Source organism: Erpetoichthys calabaricus, chromosome 9, assembly GCF_900747795.2.
Source record: "Erpetoichthys calabaricus chromosome 9, fErpCal1.3, whole genome shotgun sequence".
Classification (NCBI taxonomy): Eukaryota; Metazoa; Chordata; class Cladistia; order Polypteriformes; family Polypteridae; genus Erpetoichthys; species Erpetoichthys calabaricus.
Genome location: NC_041402.2, coordinates 177,120,890 through 177,147,536, shown reverse-complemented (window position 1 = coordinate 177,147,536; position 26,647 = coordinate 177,120,890). Strand labels below are relative to the sequence as shown.

The following is a 26,647-nucleotide window of genomic DNA, read 5'->3' as shown; positions in this document are numbered from 1 at the left end:
TCTTTTCCTACTCTCAACCTCCATCCTTCTCTTTTTATCTCTCCCTTCCTCACTTGCACTTCTCCTGTTTATAATGGGGACATGGCACAGGACCCGGCATCAATTATGGATATGTGATCCCACACCTGTGCACTTCAGTGTAGAAGCGGCCAAGCCCGTATCGAGCCCAGGAACCGCACCGGCCACTCTACCTTGCCCCCTCTTTAAGTCACGAGTGTGGCGATTATTTATTTAAAACTGGCCTTTCCTTCTGAGCAGCAGACCTGCTATATCACAGTCAGATGGCTGGGTGGACAGTAAAAACAAACAAAATCTGCAGGGGTCCCAATGCCGCCATTGGACACCCTAAAGATGTGCAGGTGGGTGTATTAATTTTTAATTAATTTTTACTCTTGTTGGAGACCTCATGTCTGTGATAAACACCTGACACCAATGACCCTAAACACGGCTTTAATATGTCCCGTAAATGGCTGTTAATTGTGAAAAAGGTGACTGCTAGGTGGCTGATAGCAACACCAGTGTCATTTTTTTTCTTAATTGTATTGGTGAAAGTGGATGAGTTTAAATAATTGGGATCAACAGTACAGAGTAATGGGGATTGTGGAAGAGAAGTGAAGAAGAGAGTGCAGGCAGGGTGGAATGGGTGGAGAAGAGTGTCAGGAGTGATTGGTGACAGACAGGTATCAGCAAGAGTGAAAGGGAAGGTCTACAGGACGGTAGTGAGACCAGCTATGTTATATGAACTGGAGACGGTGGCACTGACCAGAAAGCAGGAGACAGAGCTGGAGGTGACAGAGTTAAAGATGGTAAGATGTGCATTGGGTGTGACGAGGATGGACAGGATTAGAAATGAGGACATTAGAGGGTCAGCTCAAGTTGGACGGTTGGGAGACAAAAGTCAGAAATGCGAGATTGCGTTGGTTTGGACAAGTGCAGAAGAGAGATGAGGGGTAAATTGGGAGAAGGATGATGAGGATGAAGCTGCCAGGCAAGAGGAGAAGAGGAAGGCCTAAGAGGAGATTTGTGGATGTGGTGAGAGAGGACATGAAGGTGATGGGTGTGACACAGCAAGATGCAGAGGACAGAAAGATATGGAAGAAGATGATCTGCTGTGGCAACCCTTAACAGCAGCAGCCGAAAGAAGAAGAACTATTTTCTTCTCTGCTCTTCCCCTTTGAATCCTGTGCCCCCACATCTATATAGATTCAGGTAGTTAGATGGTATGTTTTGTTTTTATTATAATTAACGAGAAGCAGAAAATAAGCCATAGCTAAAATGTGTGCCGAGTTGAAAATACCAAAAAGTGGAGCCAATCAGTCATTAAGCCCAATACCCTAAGCAGTGTAAATTCAAAATGTTACGATTTTAAACCAAAGTTTATACACACTAAATATTTGCACATCAGCACTCGTATTTTTCTTAATCTTGGATGAGCCAGAAATGCACAGGCCAACTACACTGACTCCCAGACCTCTCTGTATACAATCATTATCCATCCATCCATTATCCAACCCGCTATATCCTAACTACAGGGTGACAACACAGGGCACAAGGCAAGAAACAAACCCCGGGCAGGGCGCCAGCCCACCGCAGGGCGCACACACACACACACACACACCCACACACCAAGCACACACACCCATTAGGGACAATTTAGGATCGCCAATGCACCTAACCTGCATGTCTTTGGACTGTGGGAGGAAACCCACGCAGACACGGGGAGAACATGCAAACTCCACGCAGGGAGGACCCGGGAAGCGAACCCAGGTCTCCTAACTGCGAGGAAGCAGCGCTACCCACTGCGCCACCGTGCCGCCCTACAATCATTATGTTAGCTGTAAACAAAATCAGCCCAAAATGGCAGTGCCCAGGACAAACAAAAGTGTCACAAAAGAATGCAACAAATATTTCAACTCCCTTAAGCTTACTTAAAATAAAAAAACAGATGTAAGATTTGGATTCCTTGGATTACAATATGCAAGCTTTCGAGGCAATCAGGCCCCTTCTTCAGGCAAGATGTAATGAATGGGGCCTGAGTTGCCTCGAAAGCTTGCATATTGTAATCTTTTTAGTTAGCCAATAAAAGGTGTCATTTTGCTTGGCTTTTCTCTACATTCATAATGGCTAACACGGTACAACACCCTAGTACTACATTCCTTGGATTCAAAACCCTAGGATAGACATTTGCATTCACTATGAAACTCCATGGAGACATACAAACAAAATTACAGAATAATGTGGATCATAATAACAACAACAAGCCTAATGCTCATTATTGATTTTGGATGATGTAATTCAGCAATGCCAAAAGGACAGGAAATCACTTCAGGAGTTTCTGGCATTGGATTTGAGGTTAGCCTCCCACATCGACCTTCCCCACAGTGTCCAGCATCAAGCATGTGCTCTGGACAAGCTGCCACTATCTTCACTCATAAGTGCCGGGCACACATTGTGTGATTTTTAGAAACTGTCGTCAAGCGACTTCTCACACTGCACGAGGGAGTCGCCCTGCACTCAGACTGTATGCACATTCAGTCTGATTGCCATGGCTCAAAGTGGGTGCTCAGACTGTAACATGTGCATGACCCCCCCCGATGGACAGTTGTACTCATTGACATTTTGCAATTAAGTGGTGGCTCTGAGGTTAAGGATCTGCACCAGTAATCAGAAGATTGTCAGTTCGAATCTCGTAAACGTCAGAAGTGACTCTACTCTGTTGGGCCATTGAGCAAGGCCCTTAACCTGGAATGGCTTCATCCTTGGAATAACGTTAACGTGCATCCAGGCCTGCAAGCAGGTCCTCCATCTTACATGGAAAACCCGGGGTTTGGTGGCAGGATTGGCATTCCAGCCACTGTAAAAAAAAATCCCACTGTTCCAGTGCGGTGCTGAGGTGTCACTCCGTTGCACGGCTGCACTTGGATCCCAATCCAGGTGGTTCGTCATGTGGTGGGTGTAGCAAAGCGCTGTAATCAACGTACACTCCCTACCTTATTAACTCATTCAACAATATGGCCACTGGTTTCTAAACATGTCGACAAAGAAAAGAGCTGCGTTCCTGATGTGTTCCTGACTTGTGCTATACTGTGCTCTGAAAGTATAAAGAAAAGAAAAGGCATAACTGGACACGCGGATGGTTGAGGTTCAGACAATGTGGTGTTTGTGTTTCACAGAGGGAATTAGAGGTGTGGTGTGTGTAATTTTACCATTGTGTGTGGTTATTTCGGGTTCTCCCAGTAAACATTTCCTAACATACTTTTGTCATTAGCCATTTAGTTTTATGTGTGTTGCTAGATCAGTGGTGGGCAATGTCGGTCCTGGAGGGCCACAGTGGCTGCAGGTTTTTGTTCTAACCCAGCTTCTTAATGAGAAGTCAATTATTGCTGATGAAGCACTTATTGCTCAGGTGACATTTTAATACTTCATTTAAGTGGTCTCGCTTGTTAAGGTTCCCCACTCTTAATTGCTTATCTTCAACAGCTGCATTCACCGTTTTATGGCTAACCTTATTAGCGATAAGATGTAAATGACAAAGGAGCCAGCAGTTCGCCATCTAACTTGTTTCCATTTACACCTCTGTGGATTCATCAAGCACCATTTAGTTTAATAAAACGCTTAAGAGAAGAATATGAGAGACTAAAAATGATCCATTTTAGACTTCAAATCATTTGGATGATATCTTTGGAAAGGAAAAAAATCTATGATATAAGAACCTAACACTGAAGACAAACAAGCCATAAAATTAAATAAGCTCTGAGACTGGCAAGGATTGGCTTCCAATTAAGCAATTGAGTTGGAACAAAAACCTGCAGCCACTGCGGCCCTCCAGGACCGACACTGCCCACCCCTGTGCTAGATGATCAAAAAGTTGAAAATGAGTATGACAACGGCAATCCCCAATGTACGACATCCAGTCACTGTGCTACAACATATAGAAACATGATACCAATCATTTCTCACTGTATTTATAATCGTTTTCTTCCAGGTTAAATTCAACATGTCTTCTGGCCTACCTGCTGAAGTAAACGTCATTTTTAATCATGGGGTTTGTTTAATTTCATGTTGTAAAATGGATGGTTGATATGACTGGCTTTTGTGACCTTCCGCACTTTTGCTTATTATTGTTGCACAATGAATTTTCAAGAAATTTGATGATGACATCAGAAATGTGGCTCGTGAGACTACTTGCACTACAAGACAGCCGAGTGGAACACAGATCCTTCCTATCAGGCATCACCACCCCTCTCGTACTGCACATGAAACGATGGCTGATGACGGTGAAATTTGGGCAAACGCAAATTGGATCTTAAACTTATACAGCATAGCCTGGCTTCAGTGTGTGTGCCTGTGCCTCCAGGTGTGCATCCATTTATATTTACATAAATTATGTATCTCAAAAGCTACTTGCGCAAAAAGTTTGCAAATCAATAGGGCTGATGCCGTGAATAAACACAGCAGACTGCAAAAAATCCTAGTTAAACTGAATATTTCCAATGGCTGATATTGTTGTGCATGTTTTTGAGGAATTTGGGGATCAGAACTGGACCAAATGGATCAAGAATAACAGGCCTGAGCCTGTAGCAACACCAGCATGAATCAACTGGTTTGAGGAAGATATGTCCATTTTTTCAGAAGGTATCATTGTTCATATTGTGAGATTTTTCAGCTCTTTGTCGAGGGTTGCTTGTTCGTCGCTGAGGCAAGCACAGGTTCACAGCGCCACCAAGGCAACTACAAGTTAACAGCCTCCCCATGTGTACTATCATGATATTTCCCATTACTTATCTTTTACTGAGGGGTAAGTATACTCATCAGATTTGTTATCAGGTTGGTCTACTGTTGCACTTTAAGATGAACACACACATACATAGCTATACGCATACACACAGAAACTCAACAGTGCCATATGAATGACACACACACACACACAGCTGGTTAACCTCTAGCACTTTAAACCACACAAGTGCCTTAGGAATAACACAGCCTGTCACTCTCTCAGCACTTACTTATTATCGGCATGAACAACATACAATGTTTTAATGATATCTCAGACCTAAATATTACTTTTGGTCTCCAAGAATATATTCAAACATACAAAGGCTCAGTGTCCTTGACTATAGGCCATTTATCAGCCAAGAATGCCTTACTTTATGTACCGTTCCCTACTGTTGGGTGGAGCTCACACCCTCAGCCTTAATAAACTTCGCAGCAAGGAGTGTATGGCAAATCTCTGGCTGCACCAGGTGCTCAATGAAATCTACATTATTACTTCAATCACTCTAAACATTAAGACAAAGGATAGAAATTTAAAAGCAGCGTGGTATTTATTACAGGAATAATAATGATACCACTGGAACAAAAAATAATAGAAAATAGGACTGATAGTAAAGTCTGGATATATATAGTCTTTAGAAAAAGTTTACAAAAAAGTCAAGATGACAAGGGTGAATGTGGCAGGCGCCTTGTGATCTTAGCACTTGTAGTTGGTCATTAGATGCTTTTCTGATGATCAGATGAAAATGACCGCACATTCTTCTTCTTTTCCCTCCTATGTCACTCTTCAGACGAGGCATATTTATTATAGAATTCTACCAGGGGGTTTTGCAAGATGTGATTGTTAGATATTCTGATTGGCTGGCTGTCAATATGATGAATGAATTCACTCATCCGTTTTCCCAAGCAATACATTTTTTTTTATGTTGCCTGAGGTATCGGCATGTCTTCCTTTCCCAGGCTGTAAAATAATTTAGCTACTTTTGTTCCAGATGCCCAAGTTATAAACTGATCAATAGCCTTATGCACCAGCATGTCTTCCTTTTTTTGTTGGAACAGCTGTTTTAAAAGTGAGGTACAACTGAGAAGAGAATATGCTTTGATTTGTCCTGAATGTAGTTAATCTGCTGTCTTGAGCAAAATAAAATGAAAATACAGAACAAAATTTACAGATTTTTGTATCCCACAACACTGTGCAACACATCTGTCAACCGATGGGTGATGCAGGGAACATTATAACCTAGCTACTGACTTGGCCTCATCCCTGCTCGTTTGCTGTGTCTGTGTATATTTCATGGAGACACCTTCGAGCGCATTGTGGAAAAGCTCACTATTAACACAGTCTTGTCATGGAAAAACAAAGACCTTTGTGATGAGATGCTCCAGAGCGATGTCCACTCACTGCTGGACTTAACCCATAGCCTAGATGCCCATGCCGTACCCGTTGGCCAATGGTTGATTCTGGAAACAGTCTAACACAGTCACTGAACTGGCCCCATCCCTGCTTGTTTGCTGTGTCTGTGTGTATTGAAGAGGTAGCTCCCGTTTGAATCAGTACTCTGACTGTTCCTGTTTTGATTGGAATAAAGATGATTTTCTTGAAGCCTCTGGACTCAGCGTCTTCTCTTGGGTGCAAGACAGTGACTCACGCAAGTTCAAGGCAGATATCTCAGAAACTGCTTGTTTAAGATGTTCTATCTTTGCTGGGATGAAGTCATCCAGGACCTCGACACAATGCAAAAAGCACATAAATTTCCAATGAAATCTGCATAGAAATCAATTTTGATTTTCCACAGATACACACACACATAGATGCCATTCTTGATTCATCATTTCTTGACATTTTGAACATTGAACTAGAATGTGAACTTAACTCAGCAGGGAATTTCTGGTGCCATAACCAAAATGGAAGTAAAAAGATAACAAACATAACCCAGGGAACACACTCCATCTGTAACAAAACACCTGTCACATCCCAAAGACGTGCAGCTTCAGTTGATGGGCCCCGTGTGTGTCACTGTGCTTGTGATGGACTGGCATGCGTATGTGGAGGGGATTCCTGCCCTCAGCAGTGTCCTACCAGGATTAGCTCTGCCTCCCTGCAGCTCCCATTGGAAAGAGTGGGGACATAAAATGGATGGATGTTATCTTAATAAGCTTGTGTCACCTAAAGCTGATGTATTTAGTGCCCAGCCATTAACAGAATAGACAGTTTATCCTGTGTAATGAAAGACAAGGGTCCAAGAGCTAAATGTAGGGGAGTTAGATGACAACCTTGTGTGACCGAAATTGAAAACAAGGTAGAATCAAAAATAACAAGCACACACGGGTTTAAATAGCTCCAGGAAGGCTGATACAACAAATAAGCTGAAACATTAGAGACTAGAGGTCTGTCTGCTCTCCAGGTTCAGAATGAATGCCCACTTCCAGTTGTTGAGATGCTTTTATAGTGAGGTCCTGGAAGAGGCGGGGCTTGGAAGAGGATGTGGGCGTGTCTTTAGGGGTCCTCTGCTCATTGAACTTCTGAACTGTGAATAATGAAGATGAGCCTGTTAGCACTGGTGCCCCTCCTTGGCTTGGTTTGGAGTTGCTTAACTTTTCTGATGCTTGAAGGTGACTCCAAAGCACTAGTGTGAGACACCTGCTGGAATAGCCCAACTGGAAAGTCTAAGCTGTACATTTATAATCCACTAGCAGCTCAGTACACTTGTATCATTCTGTCATCCAGAAAGGCTAACACACAGCTATGGTGACATTGTTTACAGCCTTCTACAAGGGGAAAGCTGACGGGTTACATTTTTGCTGAGTTAAGGTGACTCTTTTTCTTAAAATGTCACCCAGAACACATAGTGAAGTGCAGACTCAGGGGATTATAGCAGGAGAGTGTTTCAGGGTGCATACATTAAGGTAATTGATAAAAGGTTATGCTTTTTTTGAGTCATTAAATGAGATTATTGCATACAGTTTCCTTTTTTTCCCATATATGGCAGAAAATGTGACCTCATGGAATTTGTTTGGGCGAACAGGACATGATGCTCAAAACTGGGAATGTGTCAGTAAACTGCAGTCATACAATGAGAAAGGGGCAAGGATTAATTCAAAAAACATGTTCTTTAAAGTCCAGTCCTGAGCCTCCAAGGCAGAGCACCATCCAGACCTAACAGCTGTTTATGTTTCTTTGCCACTTTGTACTTTTTGTCCAATTCTTTAGCCATTAGGAGGCCTGTGAAAACATTCACAAGTATTGTATAATGACTTTCCATAACAAAACAGCACCCCAAGCCACTTGACTGGCACCAGTGACATTACTAGGGTCGGTGTCACCCAGTGCAGCAACCAAGACTGGAATAAGACCCCCACAGACCCCTGATTTAACTTGATGAATAGAGTGAGCTCATTAACAGGGAGTCGATCATATTTTAAATGATGGAGTGGGTGGACACTCGGCCATTTAATGCAGTGTGGTAATTCCCACTATTAGTGGCACACAGAGACTCGACTGTTGCACCGAGCCCCCTTGTGATTTCAGCACACAGACAATTGATTGGTTCATCAAGCCAAAATATTGCACAAAAATTTAATAGACAGTCATTTGGGTGTTATAAGTTCTAATGGCACTACCCGGTGATCCCACTGAATGGCATATCAAGTATTTCTATGTTAGGTGCGTGGAGTTTGCATGTTCTCCCTGTGTCAGCATGGGTTTCCTCCCACAGTCCAAAGACATGCAGGTTAGGTGCATTGGCGATCCGAAATTGTCCCTAGTGTGTGCTTGGTGTGTGGGCGTGTGTGTGTGTGTGTGTGTGCGCCCTGCCCCGGGTTTGTTTACTGCATTGCGCCCTGGGTTGGCTGGGATTGGCTCCAGCAGACCCCCGTGACCCAGTAGTTATAGCGGGTTGGATAATGGATGGATCCTGATAGGTTAAGTAACTCATTTGGTGATGGTGACTGAATTAGCAGCTTTCTCCTTTGCAGTCCAATTCTTTACCACTAGGGGGTAACACTGTCTGCCAATGCACGGCAGTGCTGCACTAGTTCCCATATTTATTTAGGTTTCTATGGCACAAGCAGGTTAAGTGACTTGCTTTGCATAACCCAGTAAGCCAGTAACAGTGTCCTAATGAGTAGAACACAACTGCCTAAATAAAGAGGATCCCAAAAAACTACATTTTATACAGCACCGTTCCAAGGGGAACATCTCCTATGGAAGATTATTTTTGCGCCATAATTAAATGCAATGTTAACTACAATAAAATGCAAGGAGGCCATTTTATTTTGGCACGGTTTTAATGTGTCATTTTAAAATCTTATCAACCAAATGATTGCTTTCACAATGGCACGCTCCATTCGTGTCAGTTTAAAATGCAAAACAACAACACGGACATTTTAATTTGTGTCCATAGCTTGCGTGATATAATTAAAAGAAATGCATTTCACTTAGCAGCACCTCTGTGTGTATTGCATTTCGATTCGAGACCAGGCTTTAATCGTGCCAAAAATATAATGTAATCAAATAACCAATCAGCATCACAAGGTGGGCCAAGGGGCGTCACCAGTTGAGGAAAGAGGCGTTCCCATCACGAGTGTGTTGTACTTGGGTAAGGAGGCGTGTCCCCTTGGTTTGGGCCAAACCGGAAGACGGAGGTCCTCAAATCCAGCACCGCTCGACTAAGAGAAGGCCATATCCTGCATTTCTGTTGTGTAATGCCATTGCGTGTTTGCTTTGTTTTCGTTTGTTTGATGAATTAAATGGGACAGCCTGGCTGGTTTTCTAGCATTTCTTTTGAACCTGAACCATACTCCATTTCGGCCAATATATACAGTATATCAAGACATCAGTTTTATATATATTGTAGCGCCGCAACGGATGGATTCTTTGCTCTTTAAAGTGGCTCGCTATTCTTAAAAGGACTGCTTGCCTTTTGCAGCACTAGTTGAAAAATGCCCATGCGACAGTGCAGACTTTGTCGTTTTTATAGGATCTCCGGCTATAGATGATGTAATGCCAGCTCATTGTTTTGCCGATTATTCTCTGGCTGATGTAACTTGTCCAGCGCCGTTGCAATAGTTATACTCATAAATTTCGAACAATGGAGTTCCTTTAGCCTCACCTAAAACATAGTGCAGCTTAGATCACGTGATAAGTTGTGTACTTTTAAGTTTCTAGCTTTTTCCACAGTCTATAGGCTGATTTAGTGCGTGTTAACTGCCTTTCTTGTCTATTTCGATCATAGCTGTCAACAACATGCCGGATGTCCACTGAAAATCACAAATCATGTGTATGCCAGATGCAAAGTGGGATGTCACACTTAAAACCAACCAGTAATATCTTCTTTTGGCATCCTGGGCGATATAAAAAGAGGCATACGCCTAAAAGAAATTAAAGGATTGGTTTATAAATAAAATTCGAAATACTGTATAATGGCGGCAAGGCGAGTGTATGAGCACAGAGAAAAGGGGAAAAGGTAATGTTGGGTAACAGCGACGGATATGTCATGTATTAAGATAGATCATTTTGAACCATCCTGTTGGTCTGAGCTGAGCTAAGTTTGGGAGCAGGCACTGATACAGCGCGTAGCCGCACCCTTCACACGACGAGCCACCTCAAGATCCCAGATTAGGACCCGAGTGCAGCCGTGCAATGAGTGACACCTCAGCACCACACTAGCTCGAATGGAATGGAACAGCGTGAAACCCCGAGGCTTCACTTCAACTTGGAGGACCTGATTAACGTCATACCTTAATGCAGGTTAAGGGCCCAACAGAGTGTAATCACTTCTAGCATTTACGGAATTCGATAGGTATTTGGAAAATTCTCCAGAACAAGTGAATGAAAAGAACAATCAAGTTCAAGTTCAAACTGTAAGTCTGCGTATTTGTGTCGTGTATAAAGGCAGACAAGTAAATGAAAGATTAAGATGAGTGGATTTTGAACGAATCGGAGACACCCAAGTCATGAATCAGAATAGACGGGGCGCTTATTGTACCAAATAGGGTGGCAGATGGGCTGGGTTTCACTTTGAAAACGGTATAAGGATTTCCATTTAGATTGCTACAATATATTATGATCTATATACTTGTTAAGTTCAAAATAACTAATACTGTATATATGTGTATGAGTGTGGGGGTGCCTGAGTTATGTAAACATCAAACATTTTCGGTGCATCAAAAAATGATTTGTCATACATTTTACAGAGTACTGACAGTAACATAATACTAATGACAGACAAAAAAGTAATAATAATATTATTATTTATTATTTAAAAAGTAATGCATACTTTCAAGTATAACATTCTCGAATTGGTAAATCACCTTCATTTCCGTTCTAAAACGGAGGCACATTGGCACTTCATTTTTATATGCTTCGCACCGATACTAAACTTCATAGTTTTTAGTAATTGTATACTATTACTTACATTTATATGCAGTTCTACAAATGGCTATTCCAAATGTACTTGTCTTTATCTTTATATATAATACACTATCGTGGCTGTTCATTTGTCTGTCCAGGATTTTAAATCACCTGTAGCTCACAAACCGTTTGACCTACCGATCTGAAATTTGGAACACGTATACTACGTTATGTCTACTAACCGCTTTCGGGGTGATGATTGACCTCCAAGGTTATTCCTCTTTATATTTTTATTTTATAGTATTGTAGAATCAACTCTCGGCAGTGACCAGCAGGGCAGCTTTGCGGCACATGGGTACAGGCGCCCTTCACATTCCTACCACCTTCGCCGTCACTTCCCCTACCTCTTCTTATCTTAAATTATTCTTAAGGCAGATTGAAGACTTAAGTGCCAGCTTAAGTCAAAAAATTAAAGAAAACGTACTAAGTAATTACATCACAAACACTGGCTTAATCAGTTTTAACACGAAAAGATGCTGACGAAAGAAGAGAAGAAGCGGCCCGCTAGGGTGGAGAAAAGAAGAGCAGCTCAGGAAGCAGCAAGCGCATCAACATTTGAACAAACGAAAACTAAACGTACAGAGAAAAAGGATGAAAACTAGGAATAATCAAGTCAAGTGTATTCACTGCAAGTTATCGTGCAGTGCGCCGTTACTGGTTCTTTAATAACAGACGTGGGTGGGTATGCAGAGGCGGTCAAACCATTAGGGGACATAGGCGCCGTCATCAGAGGGGCGCACATGCTTCTTAAAGTCCGCGGAATATGCACAAAGGGGCACGTATGTGCTGCTGAAGGGGCGCACGATCCGGACAACAAGGGAGACGTGGGGGGTAATAATTCCGACTACCCGCTATGCATATCAAGGGGCGACGTCCCTCCATCGCGCCTAGGGCTCCATATGGACTTCGACTGGCACTAAGAGTGTGGACCTGGTTACAATTCCTAAATATATTTTCGGTATACTGGTGCGGCTTTCTTTATGAGGGTACCTGCTGTGTTGGGTTAGGCGCGGTTGGCACGTGTGAACTGGTCCAGTATGTATAGGCCTAAGTGATTGCTTATGGGTGCATTTGTGTACCTTGCCATGGAATGGGGATTCATCAAAATCTTTTATGAATTGTTTATGAATTAATTGTTGGAAATTATATCCACTCAATTTCAGATTCAGTTCTATTTCAGGATTCGAGGAGCTCTGCGCTTATCTCGGCTCCTCTAGTGCAAGGCATACACATTCAGGCACGATCACAGTCACATTATTCCAATTTTGAGTCACCAATTAACTTTAAGTCTTCGAAATTTGTACAGAAACACAAACTCCACTCACTTTCTAAATTCGTGCTAGAACTGCGGGAACTGTGAGGGAGCCGAACAAGCAAATGCACTGCTTTACAAACTTCAATCCATTATTATGAAACGCTTTTCCTACACGTTTCACAGTCAGCATAGCAGCCGCTGTATATACACGCCACGTGCTCCTTGTTGTGCATATTAAGTGGGTGGGGCCACTCGCCGTCTACTCCGTAAGTTCCGACCAATGACAAACCAGACCACGCCTTAATATTTGAATGTAAACAGTTGAAATGCACCAATCGGCTGCGTTAACAGCTTCCCTCTTCTCCGTTTAGATCCCTAAACTTGTCGGAGAGCAGCTGGAGGCTGAGGTTTAAATAAAAAAAGGGAAAGAATACTGGGACGATCCTACAGAAACTGTGAGTGCTTGTTGGGCCAGAGAAGACTGGTCTTCTCCCAGACAATGCCATATCACTGCTCTTTTAGCAGATCAGCACTTTTTTTAAAATTAGGCGTTACTTTGAAACATTAATGTTGTTTTCTTAATAAAGATTTAATCCAGAAGACCATTAGGTAGGTGCAGTTAAATGTGTCAAGGGTGTGCAAACCTGGCCCCGAATTGCAGACTGATGGCATGTTTTCTTTATTGTAGCGAAATGTCCGAACTGGTCAGTGGACATATAGGCAGAGAAAGAAGGCTTCATAGACTACAAACTCCTATCCCTCTACACGGAGGCAAAACTAAAGAGTAGCGATCACTTGAGGAATAATAAAAAAACATGATGACAGAATATGAATTTAAAAAGCCTGTGGTATGATGTGCACGTGAAGCTGCAGTGCAGCTAGTGCGTTACGCAGGAGCAAATCTGTAGAGGATCCTGAATGCACGTACAGGTTAGGCATATTTTCTGATTGACCGAAACAACCCAAACGTCCATACTAGTATAAGTTTATTTACCCATGATGATATGTCCCCATCTATCATTAAAAGATCATTATCATCATATAAGATGGACGAGTGGCCAGCATTCGGTTTACGACAGATTCCCCCTCAAACGCTGTCTGGTTAAAAAAAAAAGACATTTACTTTTAACAAAAATATTCGCATAAGCCGGGCAAAATTTGGAGTTGCCAGTTACTCCAACAGTCACTTTTTGGCCGGTGTGAATTGACTATCCAGCAGTGTTGCAGTGTTTTTGAACCCATCGGTCGTTCTTGCATCTTTTATTTGTAAGACATGTCACTAATTAGAAAGACAAATTGACGCAAAATTTGATTCAGTGTTAAACACCAGTGTGTCGTTTTAACTTTGGATGAGTACCGAGCGTTTTCATGTTACAGCTCACAGTATTTAAAAGTTGAATATGTATTTACAGTTACTGCATTTAGAGAAAAGCCAAGCCAAATGACACCTTTTATTGGCTAACTAAAAAGATTACAATATGCAAGCTTTCGAGGCAACTCAGGCCCCATTCATTACATCTTGCCTGAAGAAGGGGCCTAATTGCCTCGAAAGCTTACATATTGTAATCTTTTTAGTTAGCCAATAAAAGGTGTCATTTTGCTTGGCTTTTCTCTACATTCATAATGACTAACACGGTACAACACCCTAGTACTACTGTTACTGTATTTGTAAATGTGTGCTGTTCAGGCCAGTTTACATCAAAATGACTGTTGACAAAGTGTTAACGCTGAACAAAAATCTAAATAAAACTGGACCCCAAGGCCAAAAAGGTTGAGAACCAATGCACCAAAGGACACAGAGAACATGCCTGGAAACCCTAGAAGAGCATCAATGTATGGCAAGCCACCCATGACTGATATGCTTTTCTTACGACCCTGTTGCATCAAGCTGGTTGACATAAATATCTGTCTTTTTATGTAAAGTTCAAACCAGTCTATTTATAGGTATAAAATTGGATAATGACTGACAAAATAAATATTTATTTTAAAATATGAAAGTTTTAAAATAAATCTCACGGTATATGCTTCTTCATATTGAATGCTGTTTTATTGCATTATTCTTCATTGGCTTTTTTATTCTCCCTATCTAAAATGTAATCTTTTGATAACGATTGTATTGTGTGAGAATTGTCGCAAACTTCAAATGAGAACTGAGAGAGACGTTGTACACTGTGATGAGTGCTACTTTTAGACAGCATTATTTATTACAGGTTCACTGAGTTTTGTGTAATTAATTAATGCCTTTATTCATTTATCCATCAGTTGTGAATCTATTACTCGATTTTTTCATTTGTGCCAGTCAATTGTCTTCATCTGAGCGAGCCCAGCATGTGGAACAAATTCCAGTGGCCAAGAATGCACGACTCGCCGCTGAGCTCGGCCTGCCCTGACTGTCTCCTCTCCCTCTCTCATTCTCTATCTCTGCAGGCTGCGTCTTTTTTCCAGCTCTGCTTTTCATCAGCTCGGTGTCCCTAAATATATTAGCATGACAACCAGAAACAATTCCTGGTACTTGTGTTATGCTGTTGCCAGTGCTTTCTCGGCCTCCAGCCATTTAGATTCATTATCAGCTGCTTTGGATAATTCAAAGGTTAATATGTCAGTGAGCAGTGTTGTCTTTTTTTAAAATTCATATCATTATTATCTTTATTGATTCCTCTTAACACTTGTACTCCGGTTTGGAATGACTACACAGTCCATTAGAGTTTGCACAGCCTCCTCATGTTTGCATGGATGTCATTCAACAATTTGTTTCCTCACACAATCCTATTCTTTCATGATCCTCGCTATTATGGGTTGCCAAGTCCTTAAAAAATTATAGCCCAGGGAAAGCTTACAAATAGTGAATTTAAAAAAAACAAAAAGGCCCAATACCTGAGGTAGACAAAATGACGCACTGGAAAGTGGACGTAGTGTCAGAGCGAGAGGGTTAGGTACATACGATCAAAGCGTGGGCCGGGGGGTGTCCCCTCAGAGATATTTCCAAGTGAATTTCCCCTTGGGATTAATAAAGTATCTATCTATCTATCTATCTATCTATCTATCTATCTATCTATCTATCTATCTATCTATCTATCTATCTATCTATCTATCTATCTATCTATCTATCTATCTATCTATCTATCTATCTATCTAAGTGATAGAATGGGTATATACCATCACACAATGGGGTTGGTTGGATCCCCTCAAAGATACATAAAAAAACATATACAAGTGCAAATAGCAGTGGAAGGGGTGGCAGATGGATGGAAAATATGTTAAAAATGCGGTGGAGGGGGTTGAAAAATAGCCCAAAATATTGTGATGTTTTTTAAAAAAAAAGTAGCCCAAAAAACATATTTTCTAGATCAAAAATAGCCCATCTGGGCAAGATAACCACAGACCTGGCAACGCTGACTATAACTGTTATTCTTTCAACTGATTTGTTAGAGGTTGTGGTGAGATGTATTTATGTGCAGTCCCCTCCAAAATTATTAGAACAGCAAGGCCAATTAATTTGTTTTTTTGCTATGCACTGAAGACATTTGTGTGTGAGATCAAAAGACGAATATGAGAGGAGAGATCAAAGTTTCAGCTTTTCTTCTCTGGTATTTACATCTAGATAAGTTAAACAACATCAAACAGAGCGCATTTTGTATCAAACCACGCAGTTTTTCAAGTGAGCAAAAATATTGGAACAGGATGTTTTCAACTAAATGAAAGTCAAAAATACTTAATGTTTGGTTACATATCCCTGGCTCGCAATAACTGCATCAAGCCTATGAACTTCAACCAATAAGTTTAAAACACAGCCGGTGATATCATAAAGCAAGAAGTGTATGAAAATGTACTTGAAAACTCCGCCATTGTGGAAAAATAGACACTTGGTTTCTTGTTCTCAAAAACATATTCAAAATCCTGTGATCTGAAATTAAAAGATCTCTCACCATATTAAGTCTTAAGCAAACCTTTTTAAATTCATTAATTTAAAAAATGTGAAATCCTGTGCGTTTAAGGACTAAATGCCTCCTTTATAATGTAGGATGTCACTGATTCAGTTAAAAAAATACTTCACCCAAAATCATATTTCTATATGCATATATAAAATCCAACGTCTGTACCTGTATGTCTGTCCGCCTTTCACGAGAGGACTACTTAACAGATTTGATTGGGTTTCTTTATAAATAATACGCTACCGTGGCTGTTCGTTTGTCTGACAAGGATTTTAAATCCCCTGTAGCTCGCAATCCGTTTGAACTATTGACCTGAAATTTGGTACACATATACTACGTGATGTCTGCTATGCGCTTTCAGGGTGATGATTGACCTCCAAGGTTACTACTCTTTTTATTTTATTTTTTTGTAGAATCAACTCTCTGCAGCTCGTAGCAGGGCAGACGTGCGGCACATGAGTACGGGTGCCATTCTCATCCCTAAAACCTTCGCCATCACTTCCTCTACCTCTACATATTTTAAATCATTCTTGAGGCAGATTGAAGACTTAAGTGCCAGCTTAAGTGAAAAATTAAGGAAAACGTACTAAGTGATTGCAATACAAACACTGACTTAATCAGTTTTTACACGAAAAGTCGCAGATGAAAGAAGAGAAGAAGCGGGCCGCTAGGGCGGAGAAAAGAAGAGCAGCTCAGGAAGCAGCAAGCGCATCAACCTCTGAACAAACAAATGCTAAACGTACACAGAGAGTATGAAAACTATGAATGCTCAAGTCAAGTGTATTTGCTCAGTATTGCACTGTTATTGGTTTTTCTAGAATTTGCTTGAACATTCCGGTTAATTTTGCGACTTCTCTCATTGCGCTATGTATCATAGTTCACTTGCGGTACCAATTTATTTGCGCAAATCTGTGAGCGGGCCAAGGGGAGGTGGCGGAGACCTACTCACTCACACGCCAGCCTTGGGGTGTGTACCTTACCTTAGCTAGCAAATGACAGAACTACTTAATAGATTTAGATCGAGTTTTTTTCTAGAATTTGCTTGAACATTCCGGTTGATTTTGCGACTTCTCTCATTGCGCTATGTATCATAGTTCACTTACAGTACCGATTTATTTGCGCTAATCCGAGACAGATGCCGCGGGCCGAGGGGAAGAGGAAGCGTGACATCAGGAGAGGGGAGCTAAGCAGGGCACTCCTCGCTGTCCTGTTTCACTACTACGTGGGTATAACCACAGGGGGCGGTTACTTTTTTATATGAGTTACTTACCCCACGTAGTTTGTAGTGGTGGTAGAAAGACATTTTTAATCTCATGTTTTCATGCAGAATGGTGACAAAGAGCTTCTGATAGAATGGGAGTCTATGGTTACCAATGTTGGACAACAGCAAACAATATCTAAAGAACCATGAAGAAATCTCATGTTACTCGTGTCACATAATCGACATCTGAAGTCATTGAGTCGTATGCCTCCAACATCCTAATTTTTCTAAAATTTTGTTAAAGAAATAATTGTCGGAAAATGCTCTTCTCAACTCAAACAGAATGTGCTCTGACATGACTGAGGATTCGAACTGCAGAGCTGCCCCCCTCTGAGTACACTCTTAAAAACAGAGGTGCCAGAGGGGTTCTTTAGGGAGTTGCCATAGGGGACCCATCCATATGAAGGTTCCAGAAAGAAACTCTTATTTATTTAGATATATAACAGGTAACAGATGGTAAGAGATTTGTGAAATACCATTGGGTTCTTAATTTTAAAGGGACTCTTTCTGCACGCCATAACACAGACTATGTTCAGGTTTTCTTTGATTTTTTTTTTCTACACACTAGAGTCTTCTCAGTGGAACACAATGCAATGTGTGAACGATGCAATAGCACCTGCTCCTGATTCGGTATACACAACTTAACGTTACTGCAATGTCATTACATTATTATTTTTTTTTTTGATTAACAATACAAACGGTTGGGAGACAAAGTCAGAGAGGCGAGATTGCATTGGTTTGGACATGTGCAGAGGAGAGATGATGAGTATATTAGGAGAAGGATGCTAAGGATAGAGCTGCCAGGGAAGAGGAAAAGAGGAAGGCCTAAGAGAAGGTTTATGGATGTGGTGGAGATGCAGGTGATGGGTGTAACAGAGCAAGATACAGAGGACAGAAAGATATGGAAGAAAATGATCTGCTGTGGCAACCCCTAATGGAAGCAGCCGAAAGAAGAAGAATACAAACATTAAGTTTAAATGCTGTGTTTGTGTGTTCCATGTCAGGAACCTTAATAACTCACATACAACAAAGATGAATACATGTTTGAAAATAATGTGACTGTAAATGGTCACTAGGAATGCAGATCAAATATGGTTATTTGGCTCTACAGGTAAGGTACCTAAGTTTATTAAAATCTAATGAAATCTGTCAAAACAGAGGAAGCTAATGTTAAATATAAAAAACAGGTTACCTGAATTTGTTAGCATACTGGCATAAGAAAGTTAATTGACCGGCCTGATTATCAAAGAAACTTTGCAGTCTTTGTCCAGTTTTGATGGTTTTCTTATGTTGTACTTTTTAACGCTACTTCTTGCACTGCAAAAATCAATTTCTGGAGGTGGACAGAGAGAAGTGGAATACACACCCTCCATTGCCAGCAAACTAACAGAGATGTATTGACTTGCAGAGCCACAGGTCTACACCAGCAGTTTCAGGGCAGAAGTGACATCACTGCATGACTAGACCGGCCGTTTGGTAATAAACGTTTATCGGTCGTCACAAACCAAATTGATTGACATGCTAACCACATCAAACCCTTACCTTAACAAACCCTAAACGCCAACCTTAACTATTTATCCTACACGTTAACCATACTAACCCCTAACCTTAACTTCCGTCCTCTAACTGCCGGTGTAGAACTGCAGGCGTAGATCTGCGGTGACATATGGTGCTCTAGCTCTGCAGTTGGATATTATTGAACTAACAGGACACAGATTTACACGTCAAGACACCAAATCTGAATTTCATAAAATGCCCAATTTTGTTGATGTCACGTGAAGTGAAATGTTAGCTGATGATTAAGCTGTGATTGGGCTGGACTCTCGGCCAATGAATGGAGGGGGGCGTGTCTTTCATTACAATGCTCGATGCATCTGAACATGCTTCATTTTCATTCAGGAGAGCAGTTTTCAAAACTAGTTTATGTAATGATATTTTAGTAAAAGAGATTTTGTTTGGGATATTGTGAGCATGCATCTGAATAAGTTCACATGTGACATGATGAATGTGAGATTTTATTATGGATGTTTTGTTATTGTTTGCTGGTGACCTATGCCATTGTCCAACGCTGTTCACAATAGAATTTTTTTTTAATCTCTATTCTGTATTAAAACATGAGATTACATTTTTTCTTTGCTGTCACTACAAACGTGGGGTAAGTAGCATCTATTTAAAAAATGTCATTTCTGGGCAGAGTATTGCTTTGCTTGTTTGTTTTTGATTGTTTCTCCATGAACAACAGGTCCCAGTGACAGCAGACTCCCTGAAAGGTGCTCTGTTGGGCCTACAGTATTCACACACAGCCACACCCGGGCTCACAACCTTCAGTTAAGACACACAAGTCTTTTGGGATGTTGGAGGAACATTTACATGGACACAGGCAGGACAGCAAACAACGCAGGGACAACAACTAGATGTAGTTTTCAGGCCAAGGATTTTGGATCCGTGAGGCAGCAGTGCCTCTGTCGATTGTGATGCCCAGTAAGGTAATATGAGATAATTAGACAAGGATTTTTCTCTCCCGTTTATAAACATTACACAGTATATTGCATTCATTGTCAAGTCTAAATCTGGATCAAACTGATTGTATGAGAACATGGCCTACAATGATCCAACAACCAGTTCATTACAGATTGCACTCAGGCTTCATACACACCTGCAATTCCTCACACCACGCCAATTTAGAAACCCCAATCAATCTAATCAGCAGCTCTATGGGGCCTGGGTGGGAAGTCAAACAGATGGAAGGAGAACGTGCAAACTCCACCTAAACACAGAACACACTGGGAATTTGAACCCAGGGCTCTAGAGCTGTGAGCACTGCTAACCACTCATTGTGTCACGATGCTGCCAAGGTAGAATTTCATTCATTTTGTTCTTATACTTCAAGCATGTTATGAAGATGGGCTTGGAAGGGCTTGCACAGAATTACAAAATATGAAAGAGTTATATACTGTATGTAAGCATAAAGATGCCAGTCTGTAAGGTTGGAATGATAAATGAATCCCCCATCCAATAACCCTCCATCATACACCATCTTACAATCGTCTGACAGAGGCTCTGGATCGCAGACTGCTCTTGTCAGATGTCTTCTGGTCATGGCATTCATGAGACTCATCCTCCCAGCAATGGGCAGCCAGCAATGATGTTGATTTCATTTTAGTGCACAGCATCTATGAAATATGAATAGTAATAGAAAAGTAAGACTAATTACATTTTTTTACATCCGGAGAACTTGTGAATTACTTTTAAGTACATGAAACGAGGGAATGAAATTGTACATTGAACACATATAAAGCTTGATGGCCACCAGCATGGTTAGAGAAGATCTGTCAGGTTTTTATTCAGATCATTTTTATCCACCAGATACCTTCAGAGAATTTTTACAGTACAGGACAGAACATTTTACCACTCATTTTTTTTTAATGGAACTTCTGTTATGTCCAATATTTAGCAAAGTACTGCCAGACGGGCCACCCAGTATTTATCGGCTTTTATCTGTAACACTTTTGCATTCCATGCCTGAAAACTGAATAAAGTAAGGGAATGAGAGCCCTTGAAGGATGTCTTTTTGGATGCAAATTGAATGGCAGCAGCATTTTCCTTTTAATAAATCAGTGACTGCTTTATAGAGTGCTGCCTACTGTTCCTCTGCATCATAGCAATAATTAACAATAGATCAGATTTTTACTACATAAGCATAAATCAAGCAGAGTGCGGCCAGACAACCCACCGGCCTGAGCAGCTGGCAATGCACAGACACAAGGAGCTTGTTGTGACCGTCAAGAGCTTTCCATACAAGTCCTTATGGATGAATTTTAAGCAGAGTGGCAGATATCCTGTTTTTCAAAAAGACTGTCAGTCAAAGCAGAAGTTGGTACACTAAGAATAGAGACCATTAGCAAAAGATCACGGGGAAAGAGTAAAGCTGAAGTCATTAACCAAAGATTAAAACCAGGATTGGAGCAAAATTGAGATGCTCATGCACTAAGTTTCCTATATCGTCTTACCTTTATTTCTACACAACATTTAGACACCCTTGAAATTGTGCCCAGGGTCAGGGGTCCTGTCTTCATTGTCTGACATCTGTCACTTAGAAAGTGAGAAATCCGAAGACATTCCATGATGGCCAGTGTGATTTTCAGTGCTGTCATGTACTGGGCTGATAACAGCACTTTAAGAAAGGCCTGCCGAATTAACAAGTTAATTAAAAGTACAGACTTAATTAGGACATGCTCTCTCAACTTTATAATGCCTTACTCTGTCTGTGACTGCTCTTTTTACCTTTAGCCAATCAAACGTTTTCGTATTTCTTAGTAGTTCTGGTGTATATTTGTTTGTTATATTTACTTGTCTGTCTATTCAACTTCTGTAAAAATTGAAATTTCCCCCATGGGACAAATAAACATCAATCAATCAACAATCTATATATCCATCTATTATATGGTGCCTTTCATATCTATCTACTATTTATTATATAGTGCCTTTCATATCTGTCTATTTATCTATCTATTATATATTGCCTTTCATATCTATCTATCTATCTATTATATAGTGCCTTTTATATCTGTCTATCTATCTATCTATTATATAATGCCTTTCATATCTATTTATCTATCTATTATATAGTGCCTTTCATATCTATCTACTATCTATTATACAGTGCCTTTCAAAACTAAATATCTCTGCCTATTATATACGGTAGTACCTTTCATATCTATCTTTCTATCTTGGCAGTGCCGAAGAGTACACATCTTGGATCGATTCGTCACTCCTGCCGGCTGCCTGGCTTGTCTAGAACGAGATGCTCGATGATCCCTTAGTCAAGGCTGTAAGCGTCACGCATTGCCGGAAGCCGCGCAAATATTCGGTTGGCGGAGGAGGAGACGACGAAGTTTAAAAAGTTTTGCCTCCGCCTCCTTGTAGAGCCCAAACGACGACTTTGTAGTACTGCTGCCGCTGAATCCGATAGCTGTTAACGGTTCGGTCCACTTAAATATGCCGTGTGAAGTGACGGGGTTTGTGGCGTGGGCGCCGAGTGATTAGATTTGAAGTGTGTGTTGCTGTCACCCCAGAGCTGTGGCCAGCAGGTCGCCCCGGCGGCCCGAATGTGTAACTAAGGAAATCGCATCCTGCAGATGGTGAACTGAAGGCCTGTCCCTCAAGGTAGGAGACCCGCAGACCATGCGTGAACGCGTAGACGGCTGGAAACGATGGGCCTCGTCTACTGCATTTTCAGCATCGTCAGCAGGACCATTGAAGTATTGCGCTTCTTGCTGGACCTGAATTTCTGGATTGTGTCGTCACTGCTTAGTGCGATCTACTTTGTTTACAACCTTCCATCGCTGCTTATCGCCGGAGTGATAAAATGCTGGAACCTTACATTTCTCTATGTGCTGGCATTAGGAGAAGCCTTGCTGGCCACCGTGCAGACCTGGCTGGGCATGCTGGGAGCCTGGCTGCGTCTGTTCGGTGGTTTCCTCGAAAGCCTCAAGATGATTGGCAATCTGTTCACTTACGTCGTGTTCCGCAGTAAAGAGCTGCTTCACAGGGGGCTGCTGTCTGGTCAGTCCTTCATCAGACAGTTTTGTGAAGGCTGTGGTATTGCCGTCAGCTTGATCGTCTACTTTGTAAACACCATGGTCAACATGTTGCTGATTGGAATGCAGAATGTGTTTGGAATGGCCCTTGCTACTTGGGAGACGGTGGCAGAGCCAATGCTCAGAGTTCTACAGGCTGCCATTGTTGTTTTTCATTCCTTGTCAAGCAGTATTGTGGGCATAGCTATTCTGTTGTGGACCCCATGCCAGCTGGCCCTAAATTTTCTCCATTCCCTCAGCCAAATTTTCATCAGTGTCTTTGTGCTTAACTTGTATGGGCTGGTGCTCACACTAGCCATTGTTGTCTTCACTACACTCTACTTAAACCCCGACTTGCCGCGCCGGGGGGCAGACCGCACTCTGCAGTATATAAGCAGCATTCCTTGGTTACTGCGACTTCAGACGACGGCACAGAGGCTGTATTTGTTAACTCTGGCTCGTGCACAGACTATCCTAGAGTCAGAGGTCTGGCAGCGTGCACCTTGGCCAGGAAGCCAAGCTGCCCAGGGTAGGGTCAGAAGGCAGAATGCAAATGAGGCTGGCATTGCACTGGCTGGACCACAAAGACATCCAGTTATACCAGTGATAATGAATGATGCACCGCAAGGTCAGGAGATTATCAATTTACATAGGATTAATAATGCTGATCCTCCGCTTGGTCGTGAAGGACCCATGACCTCAGCTGCAATCTCTACCACAAATAGGCCTTCAATGAAACATGCTTCAAATGAACCGGAACCAGACACACTTTTGTCTCTCCTTAAGGAGCACGAGGAGAGGAAAAAGTGTGTTATTTGTCAAGACAGTGTCAAGACAGTCCTGCTTCTTCCCTGCAGGCATTTATGCCTTTGCCGAGCCTGTACCAACATTCTACTGAATCAGCCTGTCTATCAGCACAATTGTCCTCTATGCCGCCAAATGATTTTACAGAACATGGATGTATATCTGTGACATTTACCTTTTTTTTTTTTTTTTAATGTCAGAAACGTTCTTTGTAAATAATACAAATCTCAGGTGTTTTTCCTTTTTTTTTTTTTAGAATTGGATGGTGACTATAGTTTAGCCTCTTTTCTTTTTTTTCTTTTCTTTAATACCTTGCTAGCATTTGCACATATTTCATGCCCCCTGCTCTGGTTACAGCAGGACTAGTGCATGTCATTGTTACTCAGAGGCCATGCTTGAAATTCTCATTTGCACCTTCTAAATGTGTGCCTGTTTGCTTTCTTGATACACAGCAATTATTTGGCAAAAGGAACACCAAACCTCCCCATGTTCAGGTTTAAACAGAGGGACTTTTCTCAGGAATTTTAGGTTTTTTAGCTGATTGATTCCTCTTTACACTTTGAAGTTTTCTCCTATTCCCTTATGAGTGAAGCTTTTAGCTTCTGACTGCAGCAGGTGACAAGGCCTGGTTGATCTCTTTAAATAAGTGTGCCCTATGTGCGTAGTGTTCTTTTATTGCAAACCTTCAATCTGCATGTCTTCCAGATAGCTCGCTGCATTTGAACAGTATGCATTTCTGTTTTGGGGAAGATGGGTAGGCAAATGTTTGCACAGCATGTGTAACACCGGTGATTGCGGTATATTTGAGTGTAGATTCATTGCTTGTGCAGGACGGTTGCTATACAGTAGTATGTCTTTTGGGAGGTGGGCAATATTTATGCATAACTGGCTCATTTTTATTAACTGCAAAGCAAATGGCATAATGGTGTCACAAACAATTGTGCCAGAATCCATGCAATAAAAAGTAGTGGTGCTTTATTTCGCTTTCTCAGTTTATTATGGCGGGAGAGCCTGGGAGCTTCTAGGAGCAGAATGAACTTTTCTTGCCCCAGAAGTATAGCTGGTCTAATTTGGAAGTAACTGTTTCTTTGAGCACCTTACTGGTAGAAACGGGCATGAGAGTCACTGTTTTAGTAACTCTGCTGGCCTTTTATTGATTTGTAGATAGTCTGTGATGCCTGTAAGTAAAGCTGGAATATTGCGAGAGCACAAAAACAAAAAAAAAAACGATTCCTTCATTTATGGTCTTCCTAATGGAGTATTGATTTGCGCTCAGGCTCAATGTTAGATTGAAACTAGTTTTTTTTAGTAACCTGAGCCTTTCCACCATAGGTGTGCTGGACTATAACCCTTTATAAGGGTTTTGAGGGACCAGATCCTCTGGGACCAAATGATTACTCAGATGTCTTCTTCATCACACTGAAGAATTTTTACTTGTCCCCATGTTCGATGAACATAAAAGAGAATAAAGTGTCACAACTCTCTTCAATTTGTTTTTTATCCACATGTGCACTGGAAAGGGGCTGCCAACACTAACTGAAGCTTTACATTTAATGTACACTTCTCATTGGCTGAAGACGGGCCTTGCTGTCAAAGCTTCACCAAGTTGTAGGTCTTGCTAGTGTGTGTGGCTGCAGAGTTGTATTTGATAAACCATTTAGTTGTAGTTAGGCTAATCTTGCAGCATAAACAAAGCGACTGGATAATCATCACTGCCTCTGGAGTTTAGATAATGTGCTTTATTTCTTAACAAAAAAAAATATATTGCCTGAAAGCTTTGTCAGAGATAATCCAGTATTTTACCTGCACTGATTTATTTTTAATAGCAAGTGACTGGTGACCTCATTGGGAAGACTGTTAAACCAGTGAGCACAGATGATGTTCCCTTTCTTTCATTAAACACTATAACCCTGTTTTAATTTGTGGCTTTTTCTAGCTCTTTTTTTTTTAATAGAACTATGGATGTTCAGAAAAATGAACATATGTGTGTGTTGCTTAGTGTGAAGAAGTGGGTTTGAGCATTTGGAAATATTGTCAGGAAATTAGATTAACTGACTAAAATGTTTTATATAAGCTTCTAAATCAACTGGCTTTTTGGAATATGGCAGTTCAGTGCATTGGATTTGGGGGATTGTGGTTCACAGAATCCAGTTTCTAACATTCCTCCATTTGAGCACTCTATGGCATTTGGAAACTGGAAACCAGCCTTAATTTTACTTTATGGGCGTGAGCAGGTTTACTGCTTGTTCTCTGAAATACCTATCCCAATTCTCTAGAAGTCACCTGAAAAATAAAATATTTTGCAAGGACAACAGTTGCTGTATTCTTTCTATCACTCTTGATGTATATATATGTATACACAGTGATATGAAAGAGTTTGGGACTCCCTCTCAGCCTGCATAATAATTGACTCTCAACAAAAAAGATAACAGTGGTATGTCTTTCATTTCCTAGGAACATCTGAGTATTGGGGTGTTTTCCGAACAAAGATTTTTAGTGAAGCAGTATTTAGTTGTATGAAATTAAATCAAATGTGAAAAACTGGCTGTGCACAAATGTGGGTCCCCTTGTCATTGTGCTGATTTGAATGCCTGTCACTGCTCAATGCTGATTACTTGCACCACCAAATTG

General features: G+C 41.2%; 2 protein-coding genes across 2 annotated transcripts in view; both read left to right on the top strand.

The window, feature by feature from the left end:
* LOC114656856 (40S ribosomal protein S25) overlaps nt 1-26,647 on the top strand; it is a 1,002,297-nt gene that overhangs the window by 401,510 nt on the left and 574,140 nt on the right. The window lies entirely within an intron of this gene.
* On the top strand, nt 22,466-25,929 carry rnf26 (ring finger protein 26). Its single transcript, XM_051931930.1, has one exon. It carries the CDS (start codon nt 22,847-22,849, stop codon nt 24,182-24,184), a length of 1,338 nt encoding a protein of 445 aa, XP_051787890.1. The 5' UTR covers nt 22,466-22,846; the 3' UTR covers nt 24,185-25,929.

What these genes read in the sequence shown, in the direction of transcription:
- rnf26 (XM_051931930.1), top strand. Translation starts at nt 22,847, where the DNA reads ATGGGCCTCGTCTACTGCATTTTCAGCATCGTCAGCAGGACCATTGAA.